Consider the following 16,437-nt stretch of genomic DNA (forward strand, 5'->3'; position numbering starts at 1 on the left):
CGTCTGTACAGGAACAGAATAGTGAACCCAAACTGGCTTTTTTTTTTTTTTTTTTTTTTTTTTGCACATACAAAGAAGGGGTTTCTTGCTGTTACCACAGCAAGTGACAAGCAAGCCCCCTTTACAGGGACATGATCTCCAGTTAACAACTGGGGCAGACGTGGCTGGATGGCAAGTCCTGCAGACAAAGGCTCTGTCTGGGTGGGGCACCCACACATCCAGGGCGGGCTGCACGTTCTCTGTGGCTGGTTTTTGCTGCCACCTTCCAGGCCAGATAATATATTATCAGTGAGCTGAGTTCACCCTGTTCTGAAGGGCACCCTGGCCCCTTGTAGAGCAGTGTAGTGGTCTACTGTAGTACCCCCTTGAGACTCTCTGGGCTGTGGTAGTAGTGAAAGAGGTCTTAGCCTCCTTTTTTCAAACATCCTGCTTCCATTATTTCCCTCCCAGGTGTCAAACAGGTGCTTACACTCTCCAATAGACATAAGAAATGGTGGGTGGCTGGTCTGCCCCCTCATGCTGTCTCAAACTGTGTCTTCGTTGGCAGGTATTTATTTCATCATGAGGCTTGTGAACAAACAGGGTCTTAGAAGAGCTTGGCATCTCATTCAAGGAGAGCACCTTTGACTTTTGCTAAGAAATCTCTGTCTGCTTTCTCTTTTTACAAACCTCTCCCAAGGTACGACTTGCTGCTTCCCAGTGTATGTAATAATAGAGAATGAAGGCACAAGAATCCCCTGTTTAATACAGTCCCTTACTCTTCGGCAGCCCTGTGAGAAGCCAAACACAAGAATTCTTAGATGAGCAGTTGCAAAATGAAATAAATAGGGACTGAGCATCCCTGACATTGGGACAGGGAGTTTTTCAGCCATTCTCCCAGGGATGCTTGCTGCTCCCAGGAAGCAGGCAGGAACGGGTGCTGGTATTTTCCGTTTCTCAGAAGAAACTGATGGCCAGAAAGCAGAAGGGATATGGCCAGGGTTCTGTGTTTCTAAAGTGCTTTTTTCCCCCTGCAACCTTGCTACCAAATGACTTAAGTTCTAGCGCTTGTTTTTACCAAGTATGGTTGCAAAATTTGTTCCTGCCTTGAAGCATGCAGTATAGACATGAAAGAAGGCATGGTCACCAATCCATCAAGAAGCCTGCCATCCAGGGAAAGAGGCAGGACGTATCTGAGTGCAATTGAGCAAAAACATACAAGGATTATCAGAAAGCAGTGCAGGCTAATTGGAATCTGTTAGTTCTGTGAAATGAAATGACACTACTCCTTACAGGTAATTATTCTAGAACTTGACTTATAATATCCCAAAGGTAAGTTTACTTAACTTTTAAGTGTCTGTGGTGTTCCTGTGGCTCTTTTAGGGAATGACTTTGCTTCTATTATTTAGCCATTCAACAAACTTAACTGAACATAAATTTAACCTGAAGAAGGGAAGCTCCAGGTTTCCCCGCCTGTTTGGTATCTAGCCTATCCAAAAGACAGGCTCCTCTTTTTCTTATTTTGAGCAAATAACTGCTCAGTTTCAGCCTCTCTTCTCTTAGCAACAGAGCTATAAAGGAGCAATGAATAGGGCAGTGGAAAAAATTAAGGATTGCCTTACTCAAGTATGCATACAAGGCCAGGCAGAAGTCAGTTTCCTTGGTGACAGATGAACAAATGAACTGTATTGAAAGGATACCCAGTTTCTTAGCCAGGTCTGTCCTGTGAGTAGAAGTGCTATATCATGTTAGAACCCAGGGGTCAGGAGGCAAGAATGCCTTAGTGAGGTGTGAAACTTTACAATTCTTAGGGCAGGAAGAAGAAGGAATTTTCAAATTGGGGCAGAAATTGACAAAATAAATGCAAATGACTTTTGTAACCTCATATAAAAATTTTTAAGTCACTGGTAACTGACTGACATAAAAATGTACTATGTACCTACCCAACTTATGAAATGATTATGTCCAGATTACTACAGTAAATAATGGAAGTATAGTAAACAGTTTATGCAGAGAGTGACTACAGAATTGCTGGTTGGATTTACTTTTTTCATTTTTCAATTGCTTGTTTAAAGCAGTGCTACAAGATGAAAAACTTTCAGAAAGCAAAATACTCGATTTGCCAGAGCCTGAAAATTAGGCAGAAAGTTTAAAGACTCTGTCAACTATCTGGTCAAAGGAGGCCAATTCCCATAGGTACTGTGTCCTCTGTGGGCCAAAACAGAGATCAGCGGGTGTGAGTAAAAATGCCTTAAAATTCATTGACTTCTGTCTTGGCAGGACGTTTTAGTAGTTACCATCTGTTGTGGCTTCTCCTTATATTTCATTTTTTCATCTTCATGGACTCTAAGATCAAGGTCTTTGTAGCAGCTTGCCCTGACTGACAGGAAGAGTTTGCTCTGTTTCCTGGTAGTGTTCCATTCTTCTGTCCTTGTAAACAGAGATATTCTGCCTAATATCTCAGTAAGAATTTTGGTAACTATTTTATTTTTGAAGATGGATGCAACCCATTTTTATCCTCTCTAGGTATGTTGAAGGATTTTCTCCTTGATGTCTTTAAGCAAGATTAGGTGGAAGCATGCAACATACATATACCTACCCCTGAAGGCGCCTACACATCCCTCACATGACTAGTATTGTCAGCCACAGTGCATACTCTTCTTTAGGATTCACTCCACTATTAGACTTTCATACCTTTCTCAACTCATCTGCACCATGTGTCTCTCCTCTCCAGATTGTCTATTCAAAATCCCTGAGATAGCCAGGCATGGTGGCTCACTCCTGTAATCCCAACACTTTGGGAGGCCAAGGCGGGCAGATCACTTGAGGTCAGGAGTTCAAGACCAGCCTGGCCAACATGGTGAATCCCCATCTCTACTAAAAGTGTAAAAATTGGCCGGGTGTGGTGGCACATGACTGTAGTCCCAGCTACTCCGGTGGCTGAGAGAGGAGAATCACTTGAACCCAGGAGGCGGAGGTTGCACTGAACCAAGATCGTGCTACTGCACTCCAGCCTGGGCAACACAGCCAGACTCCATCTCCAAAAAAAAAAAAAAAACCTTGAGATCTGATTGTTTGAGGTGCTTTCACAAAGTTTGGTTCTCTCTATCGAAGTCTGACCCACTTATAAGCTTGTAAGAATAGAAGACCTTGCTGATGAATTTTGCCTTGCAGGAATACCATTCTACCTGTTCAAATGCTCGTCTAAAAGAGGCTTGCTCAAAAACGTCTCCTGGACAAATGCTGGGGCCCTCTCAGTCACTTAGAAATGTGCTGCCAGTGTGCATTTTCAGCACTGACAGTGGCAGCCTGAAGAACAGCTTGCCCTCGCAAGAACATAACCACTGGACTCTCTCTTCTTCCACACAGGGTTTTTTCTGGTTGTCAGAGCACACAGAAATGCCCGTTTCATTCTTAGAATCATAAAAAGTTACAGGGTTTCCTCAAAATAATTGGTACCTTGAAAATAATAATTAACATTTGTTTGGAAGTTTTGGTGTCTAATGTGCTTTCATTTACATTTTGGTTTAATATCCTTTATGGAAAGAGGTAAAGCATAAATAATAAATAGATTTTTTTGTGCAATTGCATTTTCCCATGTGAGCTCCCATTTATTGATACAAGGGAAGCAAAGCAAAAAGAGAAGCAAAGCAAAAAGGAGAAGCAAAGCTTAGAGGCTGGGCTCACCTGTAGACATTATGAAGTTCATGATGGCATTCCCTCACAGGTCCAACCCTGCTAATAACTCCTCACTGCTGAATTTGGACAGGTCATTTTTGCCTCTGAACGTGAGGCTCCTGTGAGTTTATTTTGTTTTATATTTATTTTGTCATATATCAGTCAGTGCAACTAAAATAGTCTGACATTCAGATTTCAGAACACTGATTTCAAAATGCTTCTCTTGGCTGGGCGTGGTGGCTCACATTTATCATTCCAGCACTTTGGGAGGCCGAGGATGGCTGACTGTTTGAGCTCAGGAGTTCGAGACCAGCCTGGCCAACATGGTGAAACCTGGTCTCTACTAAAAATACAAACATTAGCCAGACGTGGTGGCGTGCACCTGTGGTCCCAGCTACTTGAGGGGCTGAGGTGGGAGGATCGCTTGAACCTTGGAGGTGGAGGTTGCAGCGAGCAATGACCATGCCATTGCCCTCCAGCCTGGATGATAGAATGAGACCTTGTCTTAAAAAAAAAAAAAAAAAGCTTCTCTTGCTTTCCTGAAACACTTGGATTTGGTTTTGTGTCTTTGGGTATTCCAAGATCATATGACAAAAAAAGCTAACTGCCACCACCTTCTTCCATGCTATGAGGGTTTTAAGTTGGTATTATTTCTCTCTGATAAGGAGCATTTTGAGCAAGTAGATCCCTAAGCTCCAGGTTCTTTTCTCATTTCTTCATGAGAAATGAAGCTCCAGGTTCTTTACTCATTTCTTCATGAGTAAATGGATGCTGTTAGCAGGGTCTACTGACTTCAGGCCTGGTGGAGAACATACTGGCCCTGTGAGCCTCAGCCAGGAGTCAGCAAGAGCAAGGCAAACCTAAGCCAAGATGGTGCGCAGGCCCTCCCTTTCTGGGTCAGTGACCAATCTCTAAAGGCAGAAGCCCATCTGGCTTAAAACTTTAGATGTTCTGTGAGTGGCTTGTGGACTGAAAGAACTCCAATAAATTGATACTGTAGGTAGGTTTACCTAAATATCTTCCTGTTGTTAAGTAAATCTATTTAACTCGCATTCAAAGGCTAAGTCTAGGCATACGTGATCTAAAAAATGTCACCATCCAAAAGAAAGACAAAAAAATTCCATAATCTAATTATTTCAATTTCTAAAGTCTCTAGGATGGATGGGGGAGATTGTTCACGGAAATTTTTCTCTTCTTAAAACGTTTTTATATTTTTGTTAATGTCTGGAAAACAGTATATCTCCAAACATATTCCCATTTCTAATGCATGATCCGTCATTCTACATGTGGGGCATATTATTGGACTGACAGAAATAAATAAACCATGAGTGAAGATGAGAAGCAGCTGTAGTTTGGTGGGAAAAACACTGCACTTGGCATCTCAAAACCTGGGTTTAAGCCTCTGCACGGCTACTTGTATTTATGGTCCTTAGACAAGACTTACAAATGAGTTTGTCTCATTTGTGAAATGGAAACGGCTGTGCCCATTGCATAGTTAAGAGGACAACACTGTGATTATATGGGGGAGCTTTTTCTAGTAGGTGCTCATTAGGCCTCGAGTATAACTGAAATGAACCTAAAACCCACCTAGAAGTCAAGGTTATCTATGAGTCCTTGCAGAATTCTGCAGAGCTCCCCCAAGATCCTATACATACAAAGGCTCTAGCAGAATCTGGCACATAGTAGGTACTATTTTAATCCAAACAATAGTTCCTATCCATGATATAAAAAGAATATTGGCAACTACTTATCAACACTTACTCTATGCCAGGCATCTGTTCTAAGTGGGTTATTACTGTATTAACTCATTTAATCCTCACAACAATCTTTTGATTGATCTGCAAATATATCCCTATCTTACAGATGAAATAACTGAGATCTAGAAAGTCTGTGTTCAGACTGCATGTTCTTGGCCCAGCATACTGTATTACCTCTGTAATATAAAGTGAAGAAATTCCCTTAGCCTCTGACAGATTTAAGAAAGAAAAACAATGGTGGAAGAGAATGTCACATAAGGTGACACATTTGTTCTTCTTTCTGGATTGGCACTTTTCCCCACCTCCCATCAGCTGGGGATTGTCTCTATTTCAGCTTTGCTTAGCCATTCTAAACAGTGTTGAATTTGATGAACAACTTGGTTATCTGTTCCTATTGCTAAATGTCTATGGTATTTGTGCTTGGCACTAAATTATTCATTAATCCAAATACTCCAGCCTTCTGTTGGTTGAGAGAGAGACGCAGACTCACTGTCGGTTCAGACAGTTGCCATTTGGTGGATAAATGGTTCCAAGCCAGTTCTTCTCCCTAGAACTTACCGGAATGGGGAGACATAAGCGCTGTGTGGTCTGTTCTCTTTTATGGGAACCTGGTATGTCTTGTGTATGCATACCCAAAAGCTGCTTTCAAACCTCAGGCGGTTGCTAAATGTTTCTAAGGTGTGGTTTCAAGTATACCATAGTATTGTTGGGGATTATTGCTGAATTTCATGCTGACATGAAAACATACAAATGTCACTCTTCAAATGACATTTCCTACGTGCTTGGCCACATTTTCACTTGGGGACTTTAGAAGTGTTACAGATGAGGCCTCAGAATGGCTCCTCACAATCAGGTGTGGGCAAGGCTAGTTAGTTACAGAGCCAGTATCAATTCACTGGATCCCTGGACACAGGACTCTGGAGCTTGGAGATCTCCTGGGGCAGCCAGGCTGTGATTCTGCAGATTGAGAAGCTGAGGGGCCGAAGATAGGACAGGGCATGCTGCCACACAGTTGGAGTTAAGACCACCCCAAATCCCAGGTCTCTGTCTTTCCCCATATTCACTGGCAGTGTCTTGAAGCTTTCCATCTCAACACTGACAATGAAGCAGTTCATAAATACTGTTGCTTTTGTACTGGGTTTTGCAGGCAGAAGAATGTGCAGACTTGAAGACCAGATAGTAGGTGTGATAGGAAGTCTCAGACAAGAGTTTTAAGAAGAAAGCGGTGGTCAGGGGGAGACTTTCATTAAGAAAGTGTAGTTATACCCCAGTTTATAGTCCCAGTAAGAAGAAATGGGAGAAGTAGGGAGAAAAGAAACATGACTGCTTCAGGAGGTTACTGAGAATACGGGAAGTCAAGAAGGACAGAAGAAAGAAAGGAAAGAGGGTCACATGAAAGAAGGAAAGAGGGTCACATCCAAATACCACAGAAAGGCGGCCATGGAAACTGCTGGCCGACCAGCAGGAAGGCTCCAGCCCAGCCCAGCCTGAACTGAGCCTGGGCCAGCAGAGGTCAAAAGGAGCACAGAGAGAGTCCTTGCTTCTGTTCAGAGCAAGAGGATGGAGTAGGGTTAGTAGAGGCAGAGAGAAAATGAAAAGCCCCATGCCTGAGGAGCAGCTGTGATCTCATCAGAGGTGACCTGGCAGCTGGGAGTCACCGAGACCTGCCCAAACCTCACTCTGTCACCAAGCCTGCTGGGTGACCTCAAGCAGGTTACTTACCTTCTGCAGTGTAAGTTTGGGTGAATGTGCCAAAAACCCCATCTCCACAAAAAATACCAAAGAATGACCCAGGCATGGTGGCATGTGCACCTGTGGTCCTAGCCATTCAGGAGGCTGAGGAGGAAGGATCACTTGAACCCAGGAGGTTGAGGCAGCAGTGAGCCATGATCGTGCCACGCTACTCCAGCCTGGGCAACAGAGCAAGACTTTGTCTCAAAAAAAAAAATTTAAAACCCATTAAAATATTGGAATAAAATCCAGTACTTGGTAATATTTGGTAATTTTTTAATTAAAATTTTTTGTTTAATTTTTAAACGAAAAATTTTAATTTTGGTAAAATTTTTAAATTTTTGGTAGTTTTGTTCTTCTTGGTAATTATGTCTTAATTACCAAGAATAAAGTCCCTCATGGTGAGGGAAGCAGCATCAAAGCTCAGATGATATTCTTTGTACAGAGAGAAAGGAAGCCTCAGATAATGAAGATGGCAGCAACATCCTTGTAGCCAAAATGTGCAGCGGTCCTTCCATGTGACGCCTGTATCCACAGGCATGCACACTGTGCCTCCTGCCCACAAGGGGAGTCCACCCTACCTGAGAAGGGTCTTTATTTATTTATTTATGTATTATTTATTTTTGCAACAGTCTCACTCTGTTGCCCAGCCTGGAGTACAGTTGCAGGATCTCTGCTCACTGCAACCTCCGCCTCCTGGGTTCAAGTGGTTCTCCTGCCTCAGCCTCTGAAGTAGCTGGGGTTACAGGTGCCCACCACCATGCCTGGCTAATTATTGTATTTTTAGTAAAAAGGGGGTTTCACCACATTGGCCAGGCTGGTCTCAAACTCCTGACATCAGGTTATCCGCCTGCCTCGGCCTCCCAAAATGCTGGGATTACAGGTGTGAGCCACCGCACCCGGTCAGAAGGGTCATTTTAAATAGCCACTTTTGCAGAATAGATACTAAAAAGTATTATGGTGAAGCACACTTTATAAAGTCTCAGCTAGCTGAACGAAGCACAATATGTTTTCTAAAAAGAACATGAAACCCAACCAATCTATTAACATTCTTTAAGGAGTCAGAAACAGGCCTGGAGACAAGGGAGAAACCCAGGATGAATTCTGTTTAGACTTTAAAAATTCCTTCTGACAAAGTTCCACCCCAAAGGTCATTTACAATAGTAAGTCTCTCCAGCATGTGCGGGGAAATTGCCGTGGATCAAAATTATCCTTAGAGACAAGAAATAAAAAATAGGATAAACAGGTACTTTTCTGGATGAAGAATTATTAACAGTGAGGATCCCCCAGGATCGCGGGTACACCCAGACTTAGTTTAAATTTACATGGATTATCTGAAGGAGACAAAGCTCAGATGGTTCCAGGCTTTGGGATGAAATGAAGGCTATGCAGAGATGGCAAACAAATGGTGATTAACTGCAGGATGAGCTTAGGAGTTAGCAAGAACATGCATATTAAGCTTTTGCAGGCGCAAGTCTGTTAATGCATTTATGAGAACATAATCCAAATTACAAGAAAATGGACTTTGTCCAGTCTGTTTATAGCCACAGAAGAGGATCCTTGGGGTCTTTGCAAAATGTTTGTTTCCTACAGGCCACTCAGGACCAAGTGTTCAGAAAATGCTAAAATACTATCAGAAATGATATTGGAAAACAAGCGAAAAATAGTATTCTACCTGGGCTCTACCCAAACCTGGCAGTTTGTGTTCTCTTCCCCTTGAGAAAAATATCTCAGAACTGCAGAAGGTGAGCAATGTCATCACCTGACGTTCTTCGTAAGAGGCCGGGCTGCTTTGTACCTTAAGAGTTTTCGTGTGGAAAGATGAAGCCAGAAAGGTGATATGATCAAAGTCTGTAAAACCTTGAAGGTTATGGAGAGAGAGAACAAGTACTGATTCATCAAATCTGAGATGACCAGACCCCAGGGTGGCCGTTAAAATTTGAAAGAGGAATTTGAGGGATAAATTAAAAATAAGGATCTGTTCCCATACTCTGAGCTGTAAATTGAAGCAACTCAGTTCCTCAAGACATGGTCTGGACAAACATTTTTTAGGACATGGGAGAATGGGCGGTTGGTTACTCAAGAAATGTCAAGTTTTTGGTCAGTAAGTGAATGGTGGATTAAGAGCCGTTGGTAACGTATCCCTATGCTTGAGAGGTTGGCAACAGTACCTGGGACCAGTGTTGGGTCATTTCCTCCATATTAGACAGGGATCTGTTAGTGAGAGAAATCTAGATCAAACTAGTTTCAGCAAAATAAGGAATTTTTCTCAGCTTCCATAGCTGGAAGAGGTACTAGAGTAGTTCACAAGAGCTCAGGAAAGAGCTGCAAGGGAGTCACGTGCTGAAGAGTGGCTTGGGGAGGGTTAGCCTAAATAAAATCTTCATCACTCCCCAAAAAGCTCACCTGATAAAATACAACTTAAGTAAAAACAAAATGTCAGCTGGGCGCAGCGGCTCCTATCTAGAATCCCAGCACTTTGTGAGGCAGAGACAGGCAGATTACTTGAGCCCAGGAGTTTGAGGCCAGCCTGGCTAACATGGTGAAACCCTGTCTCTAAAAGAGACAAAATTCGGCTGGGTGTGGTAGCACATGCCTGTAATCCCAGCTGCTCGGGAGGCTGAGACACAAGAATTGCTTGAACCCAGGAGGCGGAGGTTGCAGTGAGCCGAGATCGTACCATTGCGCTCCAGCCTCCTGGGCGACAGGGCAGCGCGCGCGCACACACACACACACACACACACACACACACACACAATGTCAGGTCCTCAAATGCCGCCTCAACTACTAACACTCATAAACACTCACCCTCCCACAAGATTGCTGTTGGAATTGGATCAGAACTGAAGCTTCTTCTGTAGCAACAATCTCAAGAAAGGTTCTGATTGGTCCAGCTCGAGTCACTTGCAATCACTGTTTTATTGAAAGTAACTGTTAGGTTATATGTCTTGCCTTGACTTTAATCCCAAGGGGCAGAAACTGACTGACCTGGGTCTTTTGTGCACCTGCCAGCAGCAAGGAGGGCATGGGCCCAAGACTGATAGAACTTACAAACCCAGCTATTCCCCTAGACATGAGTCACCTAGGGGAGCTCCTTAAAAATGCTGATGCCCAGGCTCTACCCCCCAGAGATTCAGATTTCGCTGCTTTGGAGTAGGGCCTGGACAACTCTAATCTTTTTACATCTCCCACAGTGGTCTCCCAAAAGAATAAATCCCTCCCCCTCTTGAGGCTTTCGGTTGGGCTCCTGGGTGCTTCACAGGCTCCCCCAAGCTCTTTGCTCTGTTTCTCCAGCTTCACCTCTTCCTTCTACAGCTGCAGTTCAGCCTTTGCAGATCCTCAGGCAAAGCACACCTTGTTCTGGCATGCTGGGTGTTCCTTCTGCCTGGAGTTTTCTCCCTGCCATCCCCTCCCTTGCCCATCAACTCCCCCGGCACACTCCTACACTGGGAAAGCTTCTTTCCCCTCCCTGCACCCCAAACTGGGCTGGAGGCCCCTGGCACCTGTGTTCTGTGTCTCCCCTGTCAGAGTCTGTATTATGCTTTATTGAAAGTGATTGTTAAGTAATCTGTCTCACCTTGACTTTAAGCCCGGTGCAGACTTGCTCACCACCATTGGAATGAATGGCACACACAGCATGCCAAGCATGGAGTTCAGCATGCTTGGCTTGACATTTATTAGCCATTTATTGGGTGAGTGCTTAAGCGTTCCCAGCTTCAGTTTCTTCATCTGCAAAATGAGGATGATAATAGAACCTTCCTTAGCTGAAAGTTTCTAGAAATGTAAAGTACTTAGCTGGCACCTGACACAATGTAAAAATACGTCAAAATGTTAGCCATTATTTTGAAAGACACCACCTTTTTTGGTAAAGGTCATTCGCTCCTCACCTCTCCTTTAGCACTCATTTTTCTCTATTATCTGTTTCTACCAGCAATTCAGAAATAGGGACTGTCTTATTTATCCCCCAAGGTCTAGCCTGCCTCAGGTCCTGAATATATATTTGTTGACTGATGACTCAGGCCCTAGATTTGAGAACACTCTGTTCATACCCAGAAGCAGGCAAAGGTGGAGCCCCTGACTGTCACTGCCCCTGAGAGGGCTTCAGCCGGATGCAGAACCCTTCCTTTCAGAAGCCCCTTGACCCCTTCCCCCCCATCAAATAGCTACCCCCAACGTGGAGAGGGAGAGAAGGTGGAGGGGGATGCTTAGGATTGGGGCCTCCACAGTCAGGGCTGAAGAAAGCGAGCAAGAGCCATGCATGAGAGTGTCTCCATCCCCAGGTCTAAGCTATAGCCTAGGGGACACCACATACTTGGTTAGACTCTGTGGGGCTGTGTGTTTGAAGTCAACTACACTTTTGAGTTAAATGAGTTTCTATGGCAAACAGAGTGCTGAGTTCTCAAATCTAACGTTTTAGGAATTTGTTATTCCTGCAGAGAGTTGGGGAGTTGTTTAAAAGTTGATTGGTTTAGCCAGTATAGATAGATTCCTCAAGGTCAGCACAACCCCGTACTGCTCTAGTTGGGGCTAGATTTCTCATGATAGTCTAAACTGTGTGATGGCCAAGTCCCCACTTTGAAGATGTCCAAATTCAGTCTCAGACATTTCTCCTCAAGAGAGGGGAGGAAAAAAAAAAAAAAAAAAAAAGCCCTTTGCATCCCTTTCCCAAATTACTTGCTCATGCCGTAAGACTGGGGTCTCCTCCTAAAATGGCAGCCAATCCCCGTGCCCTAGCAGGGTTCCAGGGGACTGGAACTCCCATGACCTGGGGCTTCTTCCAAGTTCTATTCAGTTGTATTCTTGGAGTGACAATATTATCAGCCTGATCCTTACAGATGAAGAAACTGAAATGTAGAGGTTAAAAGTCCTGCTGCGAGAAGAACCAACTGAAAAAAAAAAAAAAATACTCAGGCTTTACAGCAAGCAAACTTCACTATGATTTTTACGGTTCTGATTCTGTATCCCCTGGGGGTTATCTCAGTTGCTTCTTTAGGATGGGGTTTATTATGTTGTACATATATCCTGATGTGTCTGGATGAATCTTGTCTTTTTGAGGGGAGGGCAGAGAGAGGTTCTTTTTTTAGATATTGTTCCTAAAAAGGAATAAATGGATACACCTGTTTGTCAAAACACCTTTGCTTTTTGTGCAACTGCTTTATATTAACGATACAAAAAAAAAAAAAAAAACTTTGGAAAAAAAAAACTACTGTATATAATGGAATTGCAGAATATGCTGCACAAGTATTTTATTTAGTTATCCTTGCTTTAAGAATATTGGATGACATTTCCTGATGTGGGAGAAACTCCTTTTTTTTTTTTCTGCTTTTGTAACATAGTTGAAGATTTTTTTCTGCTCCCATTGGGGGAAAGAAAAAAAAGGCCTGCTGCGAAAAGTCCACTCTTGGGCAAGGGCAGCCCCAGAAGGGCATGATCTCTGGGCTTCTGCAGGCTGCATGGCCTCCCCTGGATCCTGAGCCCTGGTCTCTGACCTGGACATGCTGCAGCAGTGATGGTGGTTAATTACTGTCCAGGTGACTTGGAATGCCAGTGATCCCTTCTCATTAGCGAGAGACTCTAGAACTAGCTGGTGAAAGGCAGACTCTAGCAAATGGTGTTAATTAGTGGACCTCAGAGGTGAAAAGGCCACATGGTCGCCTCTGTGCAGCCTGGCACAGTATCTGCTTAGCATGCCCTGGTGGCCGCTGGAATGGGCTGCCGTTCCATGATGCTGCAGAATAACTTGTTGGGTCGGGCCCCAGGACTGGCCAAGCTTGAAGAGAAGACCATTTTCGATGGTGGGCTTTCACTGGGAAAACCGTCGCATTTTGCAGAGTCATGCCTAAAATGAACCCTGGTTTGGGGGAAAAAACAATTAGAGCCTGTCGATCTGAGACCTAAATATTTTAGGGAAACACAGTGGTACCCCCACTGTAAAGAAGAGTTGTGTCTGGCGTTTCCACCTCGGGAAAGAGCAGCTTCGTGTTGCCCTGTTGCACAGCTGGCTGAGGCATGGTCCCCTTGTGTACCTGTTTTGTGGAAGCCAGATTCATAAGTCTTGCTGCTGGGGTTGTGTCCTCACAGACATAGGGCCTTCTCCCCTTCCTTCAAAGCTTGCTCCTCTCCACACCCCCGACGTGGCAGCCAGAACCCCAAATGCAGCTGCAGCCCTGCAGCCTGTGTGGCCTTTGCAGCAAGTGAGGACTGTGATAGTGCTTAAGAGAAACATCTAAATTGGATAAAAACCCAGAGGTGTTTTTTCCCCGAAGAACCAGATGGGCAGGCTTAGGAGTGAGGTGAGGAGGGTGGTGGGAGGGATTGGTTTGACTAAAAACACTTGCTCAGGACTATTTGTGTTTCATCCAAAAGATGTCTCTCAGGGGAAGTTACCAGTCCCTTAAATATCACAACGGCAGCAGAACTGCAGGGCCCAGGGAACCTTGGGAAGGAGATGGTTTTTTCCCAGAAAAATAAGCGACAGAGTTAGGAAAGGTCACCATCCTGAAGCCCTCCCAAGTGCAGCCTTGCGGGCCTCACAGAGAGCGCCAAACCGTCCGGCCCTGCGCGCGACGGGGACGGACGTAGCCACATCTCTGGAGTAGCAGCTGTGTCAGGGTGGCAAGGTTAGGCCCGCAGGCCCTCAGCTCGGGGGCGCAGCCGTGGCAAGTCCTCAGGAAGCAGCGAGATGCTTGAAGGGGGTGCTGGAGGCAGCCCAAGCCCAGTCAGGATGGGTGGCCCGGGGCCACGACGGGCGGGAACCTCGAGGTGCGTTAGTAGCTGAGATGCAGAGAGCCAACCTGCCCAGACCTAGACAACTCGGAAGTGGATTTTTCAGCCTCCTACACCGGTGTCGCGTCTGAGTGCGACAGATGAGCCAGGGGGCGTCGGTGGCAGCTTGGGGTCGGCAGTCTGGTTGGAAAGTAGGGCTGACATTTGTCTCCAAGCACGGTTTTCTACTTGGATTGGATATTTGTGGAGGGGAATAAGGAGGCGCCCTGCCTCCCTTATGCCCTGTGGGGCTTGGGCCTCCCAAGGGTGCAAGGCGTGTTTTGCAAGGACAGCCGCGGGCTGGAGATGGCGCGAGGGTCGGAGAGCGTGGCGCTGCCTCTGATCTAGGGCCGTGGTTTTCCGAGGTCCTCAGGGCTTGCGCCGCAGCCGGGCAGCCTGAGTCCCCACCCGGCAGCCTCCCGCTACCTCGCCGGCCTCTCTGAAACCCGAGCGCGAGGGGGCGGGGCGCAGGCGGCTGGGGCGCGGGGCCGCGTCGACATTGGCCGGGAACTGAGTGATGGATGGTGAGGGAGGGGCGCGCGGGGGGCGGGCGCGGGCAGGGGAGCGCGCCGGGCGCCCGCGGCCGAGGTGGACCGAGCCTCCCGGCTCGCTGCTCCCGCCGGCGGAGCGAGGCTGCCCTTTCTCCGCAGCGTGATTTATTTTCTTCTCCTTTTTTTCTGAACTCTTCTTCCAGGGAGAGGCTAGTGGTAACAGGCCGAGCTGGATGGATGGGTATGGGGAGAGGGGCAGGACGTTCAGCCCTGGGATTCTGGCCGACCCTCGCCTTCCTTCTCTGCAGCTTCCCCGCAGGTAAGGCACTGCCGGCCGGGCGCGCGGGGCCGGGTCCCTGGGCCGCCCACCAATGCGGGGCCAGATTTGCGCGAGTGAGTCCGGGCTCAGGTTCTCTAGACGTCCTCCGGACCCCGCCTCCCATTTCCACGGGTCTTTGTTTCTCCTGCACCCAGCCGTGGGTGCGATGCCTGCCCTTGGGGAACCCAGAGAGGGGCACCCCGCCCGAGTTGCAGTGAGAAGGAACCGGGTGGGGAGGGCGCAGAGGCTGGGGGTGCCTCACTCCCGTTTTTCCGAGAAAAGGGGTGCTGGTAACGTGCCTCCTAGGGGGTCGGGAAGAGAGGGAGAAGGGGAGGCACGCCCTCGGTGCTGGGGACACTCTTCAGCTCCTCGCCCAGCAGTTTGCAAACCTGCCGGGTGCCCAGGGGTGGAGCCAGGGGCGCCCCTGAGGTCCCAGCCAAGTTCCCGACAGCCCCCTCCCCGGAGACCTCGTCCCGTTTCCACGCATTTGGCCACGCGGGGACACCCACGGACCCGGCTCAAATGAGCTGGTGTTCCTGTTTGATAACTTTCTGCGTCGCCCCCTGTTTGTTTTTATTGTGTCAGAAAGGGAGAGAATTTCAGAATTAAAGCTGAAAAAGCCCATCTGTTTCCAATGAATCCCCCATAGTTTTTCACAATGTTTTTGGCAGATCGCTGCTTTCAAATTCCTCGGAGCCCGGACCTCTTGTTTTTGTTGGGGGAAGGGAGACCAACTCCACAGAGAAGCATTTGTTCCTTCCCAAACGCTCCAGTTTCTTTACTTTTTTTTTCCTTTCGGGGGGAGGGGGGAGGCACGCAACTTAAATCCCCGGCCTGTTTTCTTTATGATGTTTCATAAAACTTTACTTCATTTTTGCCATATGCTGCTCACAGCCAGAAAACGCCAGTTAAGCCCTTTATACCCATTTTTTTTTCTTGCTAAAAATACAAATAAACACAATGTCACGGGCCAAATGGCCTCCCCGGCGCAAGGCGGGATCTCCTAGCCGTTTCCATTGTGTTTTCGGGGTTCAGAGGTGTCTTTCTGAAAAAATTTCAGCTTGTTTTGCGCCACAGCCGGGCGTGGAGCCGCAGCCCCCGCGCACCACTGAAGCTTTGCAAGAAAGGACTTGAGTTTAGACTCGGATTGGGTTATTTTGATTTGCTTTTCAGCCAACTGGGTTTCAAGGAACTGGCAAAACTGGGCAGGTCTGGCTCGGCCTGGCTGCGAGTTGGGGCTCCCAGTGGGCGGATCACGCAGACAGTGAACAGTAGGGAGCGAGGGGTCAGTTTACCCCCTAGTCCCAGCCCTGCTTCTGGCCCCCAGCGCCAGCTCAGACTTGTGCGTCCGGCTTACTCTACCACTGCGCACCCCAGGAAGGTCCCAGAGAGCCGCAACCTGCTCTCCAGACCTGGGTTCCATTGGGAGGCCTGGCCAAGGACAAGATGTGGGGGGAGGGATCTTGGTATCCCCAAAAAGTACTCAGCTTGGAATATCAAAACCTCCACAGGGGATCGAACAGCAGGGTGCCCTCTCCCCACCCCCAGTGTATTTAAAGGGCAGTTTCTCCACCTACTTAAGAGTCTGGCAGAACAGGCCAATTTGGTTTCCTCCCAAGAATTCAAAATAAAAATAAAAATCACCGTATTTAAAAAGAAGTCAACGTTTTGGAAAAGCAAGAGTTTGCAATTTGTGTTCTTGGTTTGGTCTAGATAA

General features: G+C 46.6%; 1 protein-coding gene across 1 annotated transcript in view; it reads left to right on the forward strand.

Annotated features, from left to right (window-relative positions):
• RGMA (repulsive guidance molecule BMP co-receptor a) overlaps nucleotides 1-16,437 on the forward strand; it is a 45,973-nt gene that overhangs the window by 1,669 nt on the left and 27,867 nt on the right. Inside the window, exon 2 of the mRNA XM_003901409.4 lies at nucleotides 14,605-14,720. Within this exon, the coding sequence (XP_003901458.1) occupies nucleotides 14,605-14,720 (116 nt within the window). The remainder of the gene's footprint in view (nucleotides 1-14,604; nucleotides 14,721-16,437) is intronic.

Source organism: Papio anubis, chromosome 7 (genome assembly GCF_008728515.1).
Source record: "Papio anubis isolate 15944 chromosome 7, Panubis1.0, whole genome shotgun sequence".
Taxonomy (NCBI): Eukaryota; Metazoa; Chordata; class Mammalia; order Primates; family Cercopithecidae; genus Papio; species Papio anubis.